Source organism: Dryobates pubescens, chromosome 7 (assembly GCF_014839835.1).
Source record: "Dryobates pubescens isolate bDryPub1 chromosome 7, bDryPub1.pri, whole genome shotgun sequence".
In the NCBI taxonomy this organism is placed as follows: domain Eukaryota; kingdom Metazoa; phylum Chordata; class Aves; order Piciformes; family Picidae; genus Dryobates; species Dryobates pubescens.
The window spans coordinates 2,011,581-2,030,193 of record NC_071618.1 but is presented as its reverse complement, the minus strand read 5'-3'; the positions used below and the strand labels follow the sequence as shown (position 1 = coordinate 2,030,193).

The window sequence follows — 18,613 nt, the reverse complement described above, 5'->3', positions numbered from 1 at the left end:
CTGAATGAAGTAACTCCGCCTATGAGTGCAGCAGTACCAGACATGATGGAACTCCAGTATGAGCTGGAATCCAAAGAGGCCAAATGGTATGCTACCATAGACATTGCTAATGCATTCTTCTCTATTCCCATAGCAGAGGAGTGCAGGCCTCAGTTTGCTTTCACCTGGAGAGGAATCCAGTACACTTTCAACAGATTGCCAATGGGCTGGATCCACAGCTCCAGCATCTGTCATGCAGTGGTCCATGATGCTCTGGAGGAAGGTGGTGCTCCAGAACACATCCAGTTCATCGATGATATCATCGTCTGGGGTAAAACTGCTGAGGAAGTCTTCGAGAAAGGCAACAAAATCATGGACATTCTCCTGAATGCAGGTTTTGCCATCAAGCGAGACAAGGTGAAAGGGCCTACCACAGAGATCCAGTTTCTGGGAGTGCAGTGGCAGGATGGATGCCGACACATTCCAGTGGATGTGGTAAATAGAGTCTTTACCATGGCAACACGCCGAGTTGCAGAGGCGAAGGATGGAGAAGGAGAATCCAGTCAGTTTGCAGAGGTAAAAGCTGTCCAGCTAGCTCTTGACGTAGCTGAACTTGAGATGGCCAAAGCTTTATCTCTGTACTGACTCATGGATGGTAGCCAATGCTCTGTGGGGCTGGCTAAAGAACTGGAAAAAGAATGGCTGGCAGAGAAAAGGAAAGCCTGTTTGGGCAGCTGACCTGTGGCAGGACATTGCTGATCGAATCAAGAGAATTCCAGCGAAGGTGAGACACATTGATGCTCACATTCCTAAGAGCAAAGCTACTGAGGAACAGCAACACAACCATCAGGCAGATCTAGCTGCAAGAGTTTCTCAAGTAGACATGGACTCTGATTTTGATCTCGACTGGAAACACCGAGGTGAGATATTCTAAGCTCAGTCGGCTCACGATTCATCAGGACATCAAGGCAGAGATGCAACCTACCAGTGGGCTCGTGACAGATCCACAGACATTTCCATGGATGCCATCACACAAGTCATCCATGACTGTGACATTTGTGCTGCTATTAAGCAGGCAAAGCGAATTAAGCCCTTGTAGTATGGTGACCGATGGTCCAAGTACAGGTATGGTGAAGCCTGGCAGATTGACTACATCACCCTACCACGTTCTCGCTCTGGTAAGCAGTACGTGCTTACTATGGTAGAGGCAAACACTGGAGGGTTGGAAACTTATGCAGTTCCATATGCAACTGCACACAACACCATTCTCGGTCTGGAGAGACAGATCCTGTGGAGACACGGAACCCCAGAGACCTCCTTAGCTGCTTGGATCCCCACAAGTCCATGGGACCGGATGGGATCCATCCTAGGGTGCTGAGAGAGCTGGCAGATGAGCTGACCAAGCCTCTCTCCATCATTCTTCAACAGTCCTGGCTCACTGGAGAGGTCCCAGATGACTGGAAGCTGGCCAACATGGTGCCCATCCACAAGAAGGGCCGGTTGGATGAGCCAGGGAATTACAGAGCTGTCAGCCTGACCTCAGTGCCAGGCAAGATTATGGAACAGGTCATCTTGAGTGCAATCACACAGCACTTAGAGGATGGCCAAGGGATCAGGCCCAGCCAGCATGGATTTAGGAAGGGCAGGTCCTGCCTCTCCAACCTGATCTCCTTCTATGATCAAGTGACCCATCTGGTGGATGTGGGGCAGGCTGTGGATGTAGTCTGCCTGGACTTCAGCAAGGCCTTTGACACCGTCCCCCATAGCAAACTCCTGGCCAAGCTGTCAGCCCATGGCTTGGACAGCAGCACTCTGTGCTGCGTTAGGAACTGGTTGGAGGGCCGAACACAGAGAGCAGTCGTGAATGGTGCCACATCCAGCTGGCAGCCAGTCACTAGTAGTGTTCCCCCAGGGATCAGTGCTGGGCCCCATGCTCTTTAACATCTTTATTGATGATCTGGATGAGGGGATTGAGTCCATCATCAGTAAGTTTGCAGATGACACCAAGCTGGGGGCAGGAGTTGATCTGCTGGAGGGTAGAGAGGCTTTGCAGAGGGACCTCGACAGGCTGGACAGATGGGCAGAGTCCAACGGCATGAGATTGAACACATCCAAGTGCCAGGTTCTGCACATTGGCCACAGCAACCCCATGCAGAGCTACAGGCTGGGGTCAGAGTGGATGGAGAGCAGCCAGACAGAAAGGGACCTGGGGGTGCTGGTTGATGGTAGACTGAACATGAGCCAGCAGTGTGCTCAGGTAGTCAAGAAGGCCAATGGCATCCTGGCCTGTATCAGGAACAGTGTGGCCAGCAGGAGCAGGGAGGTCATTGTGCCCCTGGACTCAGCACTGGTTAGGCCACACCTTGAGTCCTGTGTCCAGTTCTGGGCCCCTCAGTTTAGGAAGGAGGTTGACTTGCTGGAACGTGTCCAGAGAAGGGCAACAAAGCTGGTGAGGGGCTTGGAGCACAAGCCCTGTGAGGAGAGGCTGAAGGAGCTGGGGTTGCTTAGTCTGGAGAAGAGGAGACTCAGAGGAGACCTTATTGTTGTCTACAACTACCTGAAGGGAGGTTGTAGCCAGGTGAGGGTTGGTCTCTTCTCCCAGGCAACCAGCACCAGAACAAGAGGACACAGTCTCAAGCTGTGCCAGGGGAGGTTTAGGCTGGATGTTAGGAAGAAGTTCTTCATAGAAAGAATGATTGGCCATTGGAGTAGGCTGCCTGGGGAGGTGGTGGAGTCACCATCACTGAAGGTGTTTAGGAAGAGACTGGATGAGGCACTTGGTGCCATGGTTTAGTTGATTAGATGGTGTTGGGTGATAGGTTGGACTTGATGATCTCAAAGGTCTTTTCCAACCTGGTTAATTCTATTCTATTCTATTCTATTCTATTCTATTCTATTCTATTCTATTCTATTCTATTCTATTCTATTCTAATTAAGAAAGACTTAAGCTAGTTTGGTTTGCTGATCACTTTTCTTCTTTTATTTTCTTCTTCTTTTCTTCTTCTTTTCTTCTTCTTCTTCTCCCTCATTCAGCTCTGCTAGGAAGGAGATGCTGAGGCCACCCTTGTTTTCTTTTGGTGCTGCTTGCTACTTAATCCTATTGATTAAGGCTTCCAGAGTTTGTAATACCCAATGCTCCCTATACAGAGCACAGTGGAAAACTGGCCAGAGAAATGCAAGGGGCTAAATTATATTAAAGAGAGTAAATTTATACCAATGCTTGTGCATATTGTCACCTATAAAGAAGTCAAAACCTCTGTTCAGGCTTTATTGGTGGAGATGCAGCTGTCTGCTTTCACCAGCTTGTTTGAGTGGCTTCCTGAACTGCTCAGGACTATCACTGACAGCACAGCAGCTCTCCACAGCCCCCGTGGTGTTAAAAAGAGCTTTCAAAGCCAGACCAAGGGAAAGAAAAAGAGATCAGACCCTCAGCTTGTTATTAAATAGTTTCAGAACAGAGGATGGTTGCAGCAGATATATAGGAAAGCTGGCATAACAGAGGATGGTTGCAGCAGATATATAGGAAAGCTGGCATACATGAAACTAACTGCTAGATGACTTATTTGAGATTTGGGAGATTCTGTGGATTATAAAGAAGGAGGATGTTTATGAAGAAAAAAATTGGGAAATTGACCCCCTCCTCTGACCAAAATCTTGGTTTAGCCTACTAAATGAAAGGGAAATATGATTGAATAAACCAGATCCAAAGTACACTGAAGATAACCAACATTTTAGAATGCTGATGCTTTGTATTATATTGTGTCACTACTAATCTAATTTAAAAATAGATAACATTTGCTTTTTTTTGCAAGTGCACAAAAAAAGTCACTTTTTGACCCTTGCTGTGAAACATTTGTGACTGTTAGCTTTCTTTTACACAATTGTTCTTACAGAAATGAAGTGCCTTTTGGAGTAAATTATTTGGGCTACCAGCTACACTTATCTACATTTATTCAAATCTCATGTGACTGTGCTTTTGCTTGGTTCTATAATTGAGCATATTCACATCCTTCTTTACTCTGCCTTGGGCAGCTAAAAGAGAAAAGATATGTTATTACTGTCATTTTTTGATAGGTATATACAATTATTAAACTTGGAGATGTCCTAGTCTGACTCTCCTGTATGAAATTATCTTGTGGGGCAAAAAATCATTTAAGGAGAAATTGCTTTCTAACAACAGAACCACTATAATTACTTCCTCAGTAAGTTTGACATTTGTAATTCCATTATGTTGGGAGTCATGATACAAGAGTTTTTACGATCTTTTCCACTTCACCCGGAGCTCTCCAGGGAGCGAGGACAGGAGGTGTTGGATGAGCGAAGGCAAGCCTGGTGATGGGGTGCATCAGTTCATGAAACTCCTTTCTGCTTTGTGGGACTGAGGACATTTCTCACAGTCATCAACTGAAGTTTATTCCTCAGAGGAGCAGAGCAGGAGAACTCGATTTATAAGGGAGAAGTGGTTCAATTATCCACCGCTGGAGGATGGACATGAGTGGCTAGATCAGCAGGGTCAAGAATGCCCTCTACCCTCTGTGTGGGTACCCTTCCAAGGGCCTTAAATGTCACTGTTATGTGCCTTGTAAAAAATGAACTTTACTCTTGCAACTCCACACTGTGTAAATGTGATGTAGTTTCTGCTTGTGCGACCCGGATGAAGCATGTCAGCTGTCTGTGTATGCAATTTCCTGAAACCAGCTTCAGCAACTTGGGCCTTTTCTGGTCAGAATTTATTGTGCACTGTGGAAAACGGAGTCCTACACAGTCCACTGAGGAGCAGGAGGCTGAACAGATTGTTTCCCAGCATTTTTCTGCAGAGAGGCTTGAGTGAATGCTTTGTTCTTTCGATCAGAATATTGCAGATTTCAAGGAAGGGAATCTTCCCTCTGGCCCCACATCTTGCTTGTTCAAAGCATCCCTCTTTACACGTGCTGTAGGGCACTGCTCCCCACCTTCCCTCAATTCCTGACATTCAGTCCCTTCTCTAGTGGGTTGACAGTCATCCTAAAGAGGGGCCAAGGAGATGGATCTGGGCAGCAGAATGCCTGCAAATGATCTTTTTTTATGAGAGAGAAAAAAAGACCCCAAACCTTATGTTGGCACTTTTAGATCCCTTGAGCTATTCTGATAATCTCCGAAGGAAACATGATATTGCAGTAACCGTCTGGCAAGTGCACGAAGAGCTGCAGTAAATCTTACCATTGTGTTTCTGCAGAAAGCCAATGACTTTTTCCAGCACAGTAGTTTTGTCCATTTTGCGGGTGTTGCCTGGAAGCATGGAGCTGAGCTCTTTGATAAGAATATTGAACTGATCGCGCCTTTTCTTCTCAGACTTGTTACGGGAAGCCCTGTAGACAGGGGGGGGAAAAAAGGATGAGCAGACCCAGAGAAAAGTCATCATGCATCTTCTCTTTGCATTGTATGCACATGGAAATTGGTTTGCTGTGTGCTGTATGTGAAGATTGACATTAGCCTCCAGCAAAGCTGCAGAGACAAGTAGAAGGCAACAGTTCCTACCTTCTGCTCTTGTCTTTGGGGAGATGGAGACTCTGCTTGCCCTTCTGTGCCCCTCTAGACACTCCAGTTGAGCCTATCAGGTCAGCACTAAACCTGTAGGTGAAAGAGCTCTGTCCACTCCAAGAAGGAACTCAGAGCAACAGGAATGCTGACAATGGTAAAATCATCCATAAAGGAGAAGAGTGAGGACTGGTAAAACTATGGGTCACACTCATCTGTGCAGTCTTAATAGGAGAGAAGAACCCTCATCCTGCAGCTCAAAAATTGCACTGAAGCTGGGTTTACCTAGAGGGACTTGCCCACCTTGGTCCTCTGGGCTTCCCTGAAGCTGGCTTACAGAAGATAGGAATAGGGTTGTTGTCTTCCAATCATTAAGATTAGGGACCTGACTAGAAGTTCATATGCCAGCTAGTTCAGTCTCCTTTCCATGGTAACAAGGGCAAGTAGAAGGGATAGAGAGAGCATCACTGTGCCTCATCCCTGCAGGGACTGGGTCTGAGGCTGGGAAGTGCTCCTGGACCTAGGGGCTCAGAAGTGCTGGCCCCTAATCTCTGTGTGCAAATTACTTAAGGTCATGGTGCCCCAACTCTAGGTGTAAAATGGGGACCCTACAGCTTTCTTTGCCAGTCTTGTCTGTTTGGTTTGCAGATTCTTCAGAGAGAGCCTACTTCTGCTGCTGTGATTGAACAGCCCATGGGAAGATAGGATCTGATGGGTTTTGGCACCATCATAATACTGTCATTAAGGGGGTTGATAATCTTCTTAGTGTGTGCACTTTATTTTTTTAATTTTTTTTTAATTATGTGCCAACCTATACAAGAGCAAATATTTTCTGAATTGTTTCAATCAATGTGACAAATATTCTACTTGGAGGCTGTCACTCAGACTCCTGCAGCCATGTGAAAACAGAAATATAACCCAGAAGGTTTGTTTGTTCTGCTGAAAGGTCTTCAAGCAGACAACATTTGTGTTGTTAATTACGTAAAGATCTAAAAATCTGGTTACACATAGACAGGAAAGCAAAGCCAAGAGGCTGGTTCTCGGAGTTTCTCAGTCCCAGATAACTCTGCTGTACCTTATAAGCAGCTCTGAATGCACACTGCTGAGAATCAGATCAAAAATTAACCAAGCATCTACATCTCTCCAAGGACCAGGATGGCAATAAACATTTTCAGCAGAGAAATCACAGCAGAGGCGTCTGGATGTTACTACTGACAGAGGGGTAATTTTTGTTTGTCTTGCTCTTAACCCTGAACACACTTGGAGACACGCCAGACACAAGCCAACTCTTGATTATTTTGCAGCTTTGAACACAAGAGATTGGGTGGATACTGCTTGACTGATTTCAGCCCGGTCTTATTGCAGTGCAAAAAGCTGTCAGAACAAGATGTGAAAAGCTCCAGCCGTATCCTATTTCTGTACAGTTCAAGGGGACATTAAGAACATTGACATTTTACTTCCTCATAATTCAATCCTTGCTTCATTTTAAGCACAATGGGTCTTGATTGCCATGAAAATAAAACAAACCACCACCAATCCATAGGGAAAGTGCTGCTTCTTCAAATGAAATGAAACAAAACAAAACCAAACCAAATTAAACCAAACCAAACCAAAAACAAAATAAAAGAAAAAAGAAATAGGAAGGATTGATTTTTAACACTTGACATTTTATTCACAAAGCAAATGTAAAAACTACTCCAGTGGAAATAACTCTACCAGTATCTCAATCAATGATCACAGTAAAACCTTAAAAAGGAAAACAAACAAACAAACAAACCAACCAGCCCACAAAACCACCACAATTAGGCCATTTAAACCATCCCTGCATAGTCATAAATGCTTTGTTCAGTCCAGTTGCAAATGTCTTAGATAATGCAGTTTTCATCACATCCCTTGGAAGATTATTCCTTAGCTTTGCTTACTTCAGTGCTGAGGCATATCATTTACAATAAGCCAAAACAGTCTCTGTCTTAATTCTGTAATATTCATCCTAGCTCTCCCTCCTTGCTACTCCAAAACCAGACAACATATCCAAGGGGAAGAAGAAACAGTATGAATAAAATCTGGATTTTTAGTGAATGCAGCTAAAGGCAATGTAGAGCATCGTGAATTCAGAATGTTCAAAATAATCCATTCAAAATGTGGTTTAAATAGCCATTTTAGTTTTTTTACATATTTGCTGCTTATTGTCACAAAGAGAGACTGATACTTGCTGACTAGTAGCCATTACATCTTGCTGATTTACAATGAATAGAATGGAATGGAATGGAATGGAATGGAATAGAATAGAATGGAATGGAATGGAATGGAATGGAATGGAATGGAATGGAATAGGATAGGATAGGATAGGATAGGATAGGATAGGATAGGATAGGATAGGATAGGATAGGATAAACCAGGTTGGAAGAGACCTTCAAGATCATCGCATCCAACCCATCAACCAATCCAACACCACCTAAACAACTAACCCATGGCACCAAGAACCCCATCAAGTCTCCTCCTGAAAACCACCAATGACAGCGGTGGCTTTATGCTAAATTTTGTGTCTCTTTTTGCTGTCCAGTGGGATACACTATATATGTATGAAAGCAAGTAACTGTACCAGATACTTTCATTAAAGTTGTTTAATTTACTTTCTGTTTGAGTGGAAAATGGCAGGTGAAAGTCTTAATTTATTAAACACTTGCTTATGGTTCATTTCAAGATGGCTTTGTCTGCAATTTGGAATTCAATTGAATTGCAATCTTAAAATAACTTACTCTTAAAGCAAGCTAGAAGAAAAGCAGATAGAGGAAAGACGTGCACAAAGCCATCTTTTTGTTTAAAATTAATAAATCTATAAAACAAAGCAAGCCAAGTCTAACATCAAAGAGCTGAAAAGGAAATGATGGTTTCTGATCTCCAGAAGATCAGAACAGCTCAAAGAGGTCTTCGATGCTCCCTAGTGTGGTGCCATCATATCCATATTTTAGTTCTCAGGTCTTTGGAGTGAAGTAGTGCCTCAGGCAGTCACAGAATGCAGAATGGGGCTCAAAATACCCAGTGTCCCGAAGGAACAGTTATACGTCGTGGCCAAATACTAAACACTAGGCACAAGGGTGGGAGCGCAGGTGCCTCTCCTGAGGAAAGGATGGATGCTTTTCTCATGTCTGCATAATACAACCATGTGTGTGCCTAATAAATTGCAGCAGATAGTACATAGTGTGCTTGTGTGTCTCTAACCTGAGAAACTCAGCTCCTGGCTTGGGTCCATTCCCAAAGAGTTTGATCCAGTCTCACCTACTTTTAACATAGAAAATGAAAGAAGAGAAAATTTTTCTAGGCTCTTTTATCTCCTCTCATATTTCTCATCATTGAGGGAGCTGGTCCTTATACCAAATAAGAAAAAAAAAAATCAAAGAAAGCATGTCCTCTGCAGCATGGGACATATGAGAGTTCCCAGTTTTGAAGATACAACAGCAAAATGTTCAGCCAATGGCTTTTGCCGGTTTTGAGAAAGCTCTGGAAGAAAACCTGTAGCTTTTAAATTAACCTGAACAGTTTTAATACGCTGTAGTAGCTTTAGATGTTCATGAAGCCTCCCATGATTTCAAACTTCATTTCAAATTTAGATTCATTTCTAAAAAGAAAAATGTACTTAAATTACAGTTTAATGAAGTGAGCTCCTTTTTTCATTGTCAAAGTTACTCTTTTTTTATCCACCTTGATAGAGGCTTGCCCCAGGGCATGGCAAAAGTTCCCTCCAGGAACAAACACCACGAAAACTACATCAGATGGTGATGACAATCTCTCATAGCCAGGATACATGTTATCCTCTTCTTGTCCTGTACACATTTGTTCAATGCAGGGATTATTTTGAACAATTAGCACACAAATATCTTAAAAATAATCAAGCTGTAAACATGTGAAGTGGCAATACAAGACGGTCTTCCCCCTTCCCTAGATTCTAGGGTTCTGGGGAAGCACAGCACCTCCCACTGTCCTACACTCTCTCCAAAGAGCCATCTTGGAGAAAGAAGACTCCAGGAGACATACTTGCAGTCTTTCAGTACTTACAGGGGGCCTATGGGAAAGATGGGATCAGCCTTATTTGCAAGGCCTGTTGCGACAGAACAAGGAGTAATGGTTTTAGAATAATAGAGGGTAGATTTAGACAAGACAAGATATAAGGAAAACATTTTTTGCAATGAGGGTGGTGAAACGCTAGAACAAGTTGCCCAGAGAAGCCCCATCCCCGTAAACATTCAAATTCAGACTGGATGGGGCTTTGAGAACCTGACTTAGATAAAGATGTCCTTTGCTCACTGCAGAGGGCTGGACTAGATGACCTGTAAAGGTCCCTTCCAACCCAAACCATTCCAATAGATTCTATAATCTATTGCTTTGTTATGAGGCTTGGCAGCAGGAGGAATCCCTTCTCTGAATCCACCTCTTACTCTGGCCCCAGGTGCCTGGCCTGCTGACAGATGGTTGGTCAGAGCACCCTGTATCAACACTCTCCTGGGCATGAAGCCCCCGGGGGAAAGTGGCAGCAGCAGGGCTCTGGGGGCTGGCTCTGGGGTCTCCTGGTCTCATCAGGTCACTCCTCACAGGCCTAAGGAGAGGAGGTTAGGTCAGCACTTTACTCCTGGTAGTAAAGGCAGGCCTTCAGCAGCCTGAGCACGCCTGTGTTCAGAGGGAGCCAAAGGGAATGGTTGAGCTTGGCTGCAGCCTGTGCTGACCTATATTAGAGAGAAAAAGCTGCAGGGAGGAAAGAAGCAGAGAAGGAATCAAAAGAGATGAAACTGGATCAACTAGTTGTGCCTGGACTGGAAATACTCTCATTAGAAGGAACTAAGGGGAAAAATGCAGGCAACCCACAACTCCCTCTAAAGCAATTAAACTGCAGGCCGTGGTATTGATAACACATCCAGAAAAAACACAACTTCAAAAGCTTCCAAACAGCTTTTCTGCCAATGCCAGCCAGATCTGACAGTTATTAAAAGTATTATTGCCACGAGTCTTCTGCCTTGGAACACACCCTTTCCCACCCCTAAAAGTGTTCACAGTGATTTCCTGCCAACTGGGACTTGATGATGGAGTACAGAATGTATGTGAATAGAGGTTTGTGCCATTTTACAGCTGACACAGCACTTTCCCTGGTCTTTCTCAGCTCTGAATGTAACTTTTGGGTGCTTTCATTAGTGTGAGATAGGCATTGCTGGATAAATGACCATCACAATAGGGGAAAATCCCACTTCTTTAGTTTTCTTTTCAATTTTGTTTTTTTTTTTTTCAAGAAATCCACATTTTATATACTCAGGAAGCTTAGATAATGTATTGCAGTGGCAGGAGTATGTTGCTGGTTCTTTAGTTCTCATGTTCTGCAGTAATGTGAAGAAAACGATCAATGCCTTGGCTTGTTTGACATTTTCCACAGGAAACTTTGCTATGTTATTTTCTTCCTACAGGATAGCCAAGAATAGGAATCTGTGAGATGGCAGTTTTTCAAGTTGAGCTTGGCTGTGTTCAACTCTCTCTTTCTCTGATTAATTGATAATAGATAAAACAGCTTCTGCAGCAACAAACAGTATCAAGCTCATCCCAAGTTAAACAGAGAGTTATAAAAGAGAAAGTGCTCACCTCTTTGCCCTGTCTTTCTCATCTTCATCCATTAGATTGTCTAAGCAGTTTTTTCTGTTGAAGGAATGCGAGAATCATTACAAATTGTCATTTTCTTAGCTCTACTTGCAGGTTAATCTGAGTTGCTCTATTTCATTTTAATAACAGAGTGATGATATCCAGGTCAGATAAATGTGTCAGAAGTGTTTTATGCCACAGTCCTTGATTTTAGGAAACCATTGTGGCTAATGTTATTCCTGAGAGTCATGCTGGCCTTAGGGGCTCCAGCCAAGGATCAAGGCTCCCAGGCACAACATGGTGCGTCAGCACGGCACAAAACCAGCCACTTCTTGGGGGATTTTACCATGTGAAGGTTACTCTCTGCAAACCATCAGGCTGGATGTGAATTCTGGGGTCTAATTAAGTTGAAAAAGCATTTTCAGTGTTCCCACATTCCCCCAAAACCCATCCCCAGTGCAAGAGAAGGCATCACAGATGCCTCTGATTTCTCAGGTCAATCTTCCTACCAGGATACTCTTCATCCTCCTCTGTATGCCCTGAATCAAGGCCAGAAGAAATGGTAGTAACTCTGCTGAATTACACCCCCAATTTAAAGTACCTTCATAAACCACACTGCCTAAGCTGCACCATGAAAAAACTCTCCCGCAGCCCAGAACATATTGCTTGCCTGGCAAGCATGGTGCTGGCACCATGTGTGGGGACTATGCCGTCCCCATCCCTATTTTTGCTAATCCTTACCAACGTTTTGGGACACACCATCAAGGTTTATAGTCCAGTTGCTCCAGCAGTTTGAGCTGTACAAAGAAAGTACCCCGAACACAAGATGTGTCCATAAAGCTACAGAGTAAAAAGTGGTAAGTTGCGCAAATTAAGTATATTTGTGTAGGAAAAGAAAAGGGCAAACCACAAAAGCAGCCCAGCTGGAGGCTAAGATCCTCAGAAACACTTGTCACCAGCTCACTGCCACCCTCCTTTGCTCCATGGCCTTACTAAAAATGATGCTTGAGCCTTAACTACTTCAGTTTGAGGAGGAAGCCTTGCAATGCTGCAGCCTCTCACAGCACCTCACACCCGTGTCAGGCTCAAAAGATGTGTGCTGCTGCATCCCACAGAAACATTTTCCAAACCAGTAGCACAACACAGTTACAAGCCCTGGATACTATCACAGCATCATTTTCAAAGTGGCAGACTAATGACAGGCAGTTATAACACTCATTTTCAAAAATCAATGTTTCTCGTTTAATGAGTCCTCAACATGTAAGATATGAATAAAATTGGAGGGAGGATGTTAATTGCTAGGCATTATTTAAGCCCTTGGTATTTTCTACATACAGGTCAAACATAATTTTGCCTGTTTAAAGAACATTTTATGGAAAAATGGGAGAAAAGAATTTATTGATAGAAATAACAGTGGATAAATTCCCTTTTTCTGCTTCTATTTCTCTTACAGTGATATTCCACCTGCTCATTACTCAATGGTTAGCTAAGAACATGAAAGTACCCTGTAATTTGTTATCAAATATGAGTAATGAGGAATTAAAGCCATGGGTAACTAATTGCTGGGTAAAGCTGCTACTTTGCAGCGTTCAGCTCGTTGATGGAGGATCATGAATAAGAAGTATGAAGGTCAAGAGACTAGCTTTTTTAGTCATAACTGGAAAATTGAAGTTGCTGACTTCTGTTATACAGAACAAAATAATAAGTAATGCCATGTAGCTTTTTGATGTTTCTCCAGATATTTATTTGTCCTTGCAAACAGCCAAGTCAAACATATCACATATTTTAGACTAGGAAAATTGATAGACCCAGTTAAATTTTAATTAGCAGTATTTTACAAATACTTTAGGTGGCTATTTGCCCATTTCCAGAATCAGACTGCTAGCCCTAAAAATTTGGTTTACAAGTAATTCAGGCTGAATTGTAGTGACAAGATCCAGTGGGTTTTGTTGTTATTTGCTCACCTATTGCAATCAAAATGTTCACTTGTGTTATTACAGCATACAGAAACCAGCAGTAATATGGCAAGTGTTAGTATTTAGGATTTCGCTGTCTTTCTTTGCCAGACCTTTACTCAAAAGGCTCTTTTACATGCACCCTTGTTGAATCTAGAGCAATGTCAGCAGAATCTGAATCCCTGAAGGTCTTCCTCTGGTGCACCGAGACCATCTCTGACTACAAAAGATTCCCAACATAAAGCAGAAATACAGGGACAAGAGCTCTAGGTGGCTCTGAGGAAGGATGGGGTTGGATGGGGCAGTCAGCAACAGTGATGCTCAGCCCTGAGTGGTTTGGAAAGGCAAAATGTACCTAATGGAAAGGGGCTTCCTAGAGCTGTACCATACAAACCATCAAGGAATTAGGCTGCTGGGAAGCCTCTACTCTTACCAGAGAGCAACAGGTCTAACTGGACTGTTATGCCCAGGATTTGGCTATATCTGTAAAGCACTTCATGGCCAGCTTCCAGTAAACAAGATTTCTCGCTGACTGACATGAAATTCTGGACCTGCTCTGCTCTTGCTAGTGTTAGAAAATATCTAATTGTCATTTTGCTTCTGTTTTCTTACATGGCAAACTCTCCAGAGCATTGTCAGCATGGCTAACAGTGTCTGCCATTACATACGTACCATATGCCATATACAATTGCTGCAAACCAGTACTAACATCCCTCTCCTGAGCCACACCAGATGATGGCTTGCACCTGGAGGAGAAACCCATGGCACTGAGTTTAGGTATGTGCTTAGTACAACCAGTTTGCTTTACATTATCCTTCCATTCCCTCAGCTGGAAGGGTCCCAAATAGAAAACTGAAAATTCACTCTCTCATCCCCATCAGTGCCTGGTTTAGCAGGCAATTCTCACTTCTTCCAATGACAAAGGCAGGCAGTAAACACCATGGCTCTGTGCCACAGTTCCCCTGCAAAGAGGTGACATAAAAAATAAAGTGGCACAAGGATTTATCAAAATTTGAACAAAGAATTTGGAACCCTGTGGGTAACAACACTACATGATGTAACTTCTGCCAATAGAGACTTTAACAGTCACAGTTACCTTTGGAGCTTCATTAATATCATCATTACCAACAAGACACCAGCACTCAAAAAGATGGGAATCACCTGGAATAAGGAGGAGAAAGCTCATATATACCCGTCAGGATGGTTCTCAGATATACACTGAACGATACAGAGCAACTGGTGAGGAAGAATGGCATTTTGGAAACAAAGGACTGGCTAAAGCTGTTAACCATGTACCCTTGGATTAGTTACCAGAAAGAGAATTACAGCACAAACATCCCCCCCACATTCATTCATACAGTAAATCATAGCTCAGGAAAGAAGTAATTCAGGCAGAGAGCCAGTTCACTCCAGGGACTCTCCAGAAGAAAGGCTGCACATGTTTATTTTGATACAGTCTATTCCCAGTGGACACAGACCTTGCACTATAAAATTCATCTGGCACTGATCACCTTATCCTGCACTAGAAACAAGGTTTTTAGCAAGTCAAACTGCTACTCCTCTATGTAAGTGAAGTTAGTTCCTGTTCTTCCTGCCCTATCGCTCATTAGAATATGCTATAAAATGACTGACACTCAAATTTAAGTAATCAGCTGTTAATTCCTGCTAAGTTGCTCATCTCAGGTCCTGTGAATCAACCTGACATTTAAGGAAAATTTTAAATAATATTTTTTTTAAACTCAGCTGAATTACATCAGAGGTTTAGATTTCTTTTACAGGTCCTGGGATGCATCTGTTGAAACCTAGTGAGAAATCACAGTGCTTGTGCTCCTCTGTCCCTGTGTTAAGCAGCTGGGTGAAAGACTGGGATCTTCCTTCCCTTCTCTCTCTGGCATGGTGGGGTTTCTGCCTTCACCACCCCACAGGCCTGCTTGACGTATTCAGCCACATGTCCTGTATCACAGTATCACAGTATCACAGTATAACTAAGGTTGGAAGAGACCTCAAGGATCATCGAGTCCAACCTGTCTCGGTAGACCTCACGACTAGACCAAGGCACCAAGTGCCACATCCAATCTCCTTTTGAACACCTGCTTGAACACATCAAACCAAAAAACCCCACCAAAGCAAGCCCCACCTGACCTAGACATATTTTTCATGACACTAAAGCATTATTTGAAAAAACAAAGCAATAAGATGAGCTGTATTTCTGACTGCCTAAGCTGAAGTTTATAATAGAGGTTTGTCCTAAGCAGACAGACAAAGCAGGGGAAATCTTGAAGGGAATCACTGCAGTAAGTTCTAAAGGCACCTAATACGTTCCCAGTCTTTGTGGGAATTGTCATCCTAAGCTCTGTTTCAGTTTAGACTGGTTCCACCTGTAATGACAGTCTAGTTGATATAGAGATATCACCAGGCATGCTCAGTCCTAGTGAGACAGGTGCTGCCCACATGGTGTTGCTTCCTACACACAAGAGCTGTACCTGTGCCTTCCCTTGGACCTCACACTCAGACCACTCAGGATGCTGGTACAATACCACCATCCTAAGCAAAAATGATGATACTGCACTTGGAGAACAATTCTCTCACAGACAAGAGATGGGCAAGAGTTGTATGGAAAATTGGGACACTGGGAAGAAACATCTTGAAGTGCCTTCTGGCCTCTGGGAAGACCCTCCCCAACAACTGTTATCTTTGTGAAGAGTGAAGAAAACTAGCAACAGGGTGGAGGGCAGACATGTTCCTATGTTTTTCAAACGTTTTGCTTAGCCTCAAGTGCCTATGTTACTTCTGCTCAGCACTGCCTCATCAGGGAGTGACTCTCCAGTTCCCTCTTTGAAGGGGAGGAGCAAATGCCAAAGGAGCAAAAAACTTGGCATTATAAAGGAGGCATGGAGATATTTTTGGTGGTCCAGAATCTAAAGCCCAGACCCACCCACACATGGTGTTCTGTGCATGGTGAGTGGGACCCAAGACAAGAAGAAGGCACTGAAAGGCAGTAGAGGCTTTGGGCATGAGCCAGGGGGTATAGTTTCTGGCCATCCAGCAGCACTGGGGACAGTGTGGCTGAGTTACTGTGCTGGCATCACAGCCACATCCCCTGACATCTACAGTGATAGACATGGTCTGATGGGCACTGTGATCAGATAGTAATGGCCCATGGGTGCTCCACGGTATGGGTTAGATGGGCACATCTCCACACTAGGGAGCACTGCTATGGCTCAGCACTAGCAGCTGTACCTGCTGCTTCTCAGCTAAGACAGAGCTCTGAAATAATGAAAACCCCATTAACAAGTACTTTCTTCCCAAGCCTTTCTGAGGGGCAAAGAGAAAGATTAGCAAGTGGCAAGTCTTAAAAAAGGTCACATGGTGACAAGCAAGAAGTGACCACCTGACCATTTTAAATACCTTGTTCCGTCTTTGACATGGATGAAGCACTCAAATACCCTATCATGAAAGCTGTGGCATGAACACACAGAGGAAGAATTTGTATAAACAGAAATCAGAACAAACCAACGGATTTGTGGACACATCAAGCTGAAATGTGCCACTCCATCCTTATTTTTCAGATGTAAGCCTATAAACTGTTGCAAGAACATGCTGGAGTCCATAGCTAAACACACTGCAATCCCACCCACCGCAGGCAGCATTGATTTATCCAAAGGTAAAAAGAGTAGCCCTAAGAAAATGTCAGACAGTAAAGAATCACTTTCCTGATGATATACACTGTTATTTGAGAAGAGTGGGAGAATGGCTGTCTGCAGTTACCATGGGTCATGTAATGCTGTGGTTGTTATGGGAATCACTGGCTTTTTAAGTAAAGGAAAAATCTGGTAGCACGGTAAGCATCCAGCTTCGGAGTTAGCAACTAGCTTTGCCTGCAGTGCGCAGCGTACTCTTCCTGCATTCACTAGGTTACTACATTTTGTTTACACTAGAGAAGAGATTGTTTAGAGGTTTCTAAAAACAAAGCAGAAGAAAACATTTGGAGAAAATACTGGGCTTCGTGAACCTCACAGGATTCTTTTTTCATACAATGCATCTTTAGATGGTAACAGGCTCTAAGCAAAACAGACACTAAAAAATAATCCAAATGCAGACAATGAAAATGATGGGATGTGACATAAACTAATGCTCCATTCTTCTGAAGTGGGGATGGCAGGTAGATGCTCCCAGGTAGTGCAGCTGAGTGTTATGAGATTACAATGAAGAGAAGTAAAGGCCAAGACCATATACTGGGTTTTATTTGTTACAGAATTACCATTTAGTGGGAAGCTGTATTCTTTTCTCTATGTGAGAAACCTTGCTTCTGTTGCTGTGTGCTACTTAACAGCTTTCCTCCCTCTACCCTGGTGCTGGCTGAATTTTTGGGTGTGCAGCCTGCAAACCCCCTATAGTTGTGGTATAATTTGCATCAGTTTAAGTCGGGAGTGAGAGGGCTAACGTCAGCAGCATTGTGCTGGAGAACAGCCAGGGTAAGTGAGAGGTGCTCTTCAGCTTGTGAGCAATGCATAAAGTTTGTGAAGTGCTTGGAATCTCTGATGACTATCAGTACATATGTGCTTGTTATCTTCCTTATTATTGTTGTTATTACTATTACTGAATGACTAAAGCCATTCAGACTTCAGTGAGCAAGCTAAATGAATCCCTGGGTTCCAACCACTGCTCTGCTCTCCCCTTGCACGGCTGGAAACAGAAAGGCAAACAAATTAAACTAACATTAATCAGCAAAGACTGCCATCTGTATAACTCAGAGCACTTCTCCATGTGCCCATCCCCTTCCAGCAATGCTAAACAGGATTAGCCTTCCGTGGGCGGACAGGGAAAGTAGGTCAGTTTGGTAACATTGCTGTGTGTGATGAAGGGAGGATGTGACTGCAATGGTCCGCTGACAGCTCTCTTGCCTTCTGAGTAAGCTGTGGCAATAAAGCACCTGGGGTTATCCCAGGTCACATGAGGTGGCTCAGACCCTTGTTCCCCTGCATGCCAACACCTGCCATTTGCAGAAGCAAGAGTTTTGCAAAGCCTGGATGATATGCTGGAGTTAACGTGTGCATTTCAACAGGGGAACTGAGGTGCAAGGCAGCTAAAGCCTTAATTGTAACTAGTTTGTGCCCAGCCAAAGAAAAGCTCTGTCAAAGCTTTTGAATGAGTAAAGTGGCAAGGGATGGTAAAGCATCTTGTGAAGGTATTGCCTTTCTGTATTGACTTTGTTGGGTGTGTAGGGATGGTGGCAGGAAAGTCGTTTGACAGCATCCCTCACAGCTTCCTTGCAGCTAAATTGATGAAGTGTGGTTTGGATAATCAGGTAGTGAGGTGAACTGTGAAGGGTCGAAGGGAAGAAGTCAGAGAGTTGTGATCAATGGGACAGAGTCTAGTTGGAGGCTTGTATCTAGTGAAGTCCCTCAGGGGTCAGTAATGGGACCAGTGCTGTTCAATATATTCATCAACGACCTGGATGAGGGCACAGAGTGCACTGTCAGCAATTTTGCTGATGACACCAAACTGGGTGGAGTGGCTGACACACCAGAGGGTTGTGCTGC

The 18,613-nt window shown here is 43.7% G+C and overlaps 1 protein-coding gene across 6 annotated transcripts in view; it reads right to left on the bottom strand.

Moving 5' to 3' along the window:
- Window positions 1–18,613, bottom strand: part of NPAS2 (neuronal PAS domain protein 2) — a 133,968-nt gene that overhangs the window by 56,858 nt on the left and 58,497 nt on the right. For 5 of the 6 annotated variants that reach the window (XM_054163175.1, XM_054163177.1, XM_054163176.1 and 2 more), the window contains exons 2-3: window positions 11,119–11,172; window positions 5,179–5,327 (exon numbers count right to left, since the gene is read on the bottom strand). In XM_054163175.1, the coding sequence (XP_054019150.1) occupies window positions 5,179–5,327; window positions 11,119–11,172 (203 nt within the window). Of the gene's footprint in view, window positions 1–5,178; window positions 5,328–5,496; window positions 5,584–11,118; window positions 11,173–18,613 lie in introns of those variants that run through there. The other variant, XM_054163179.1, reaches the window with a different exon arrangement.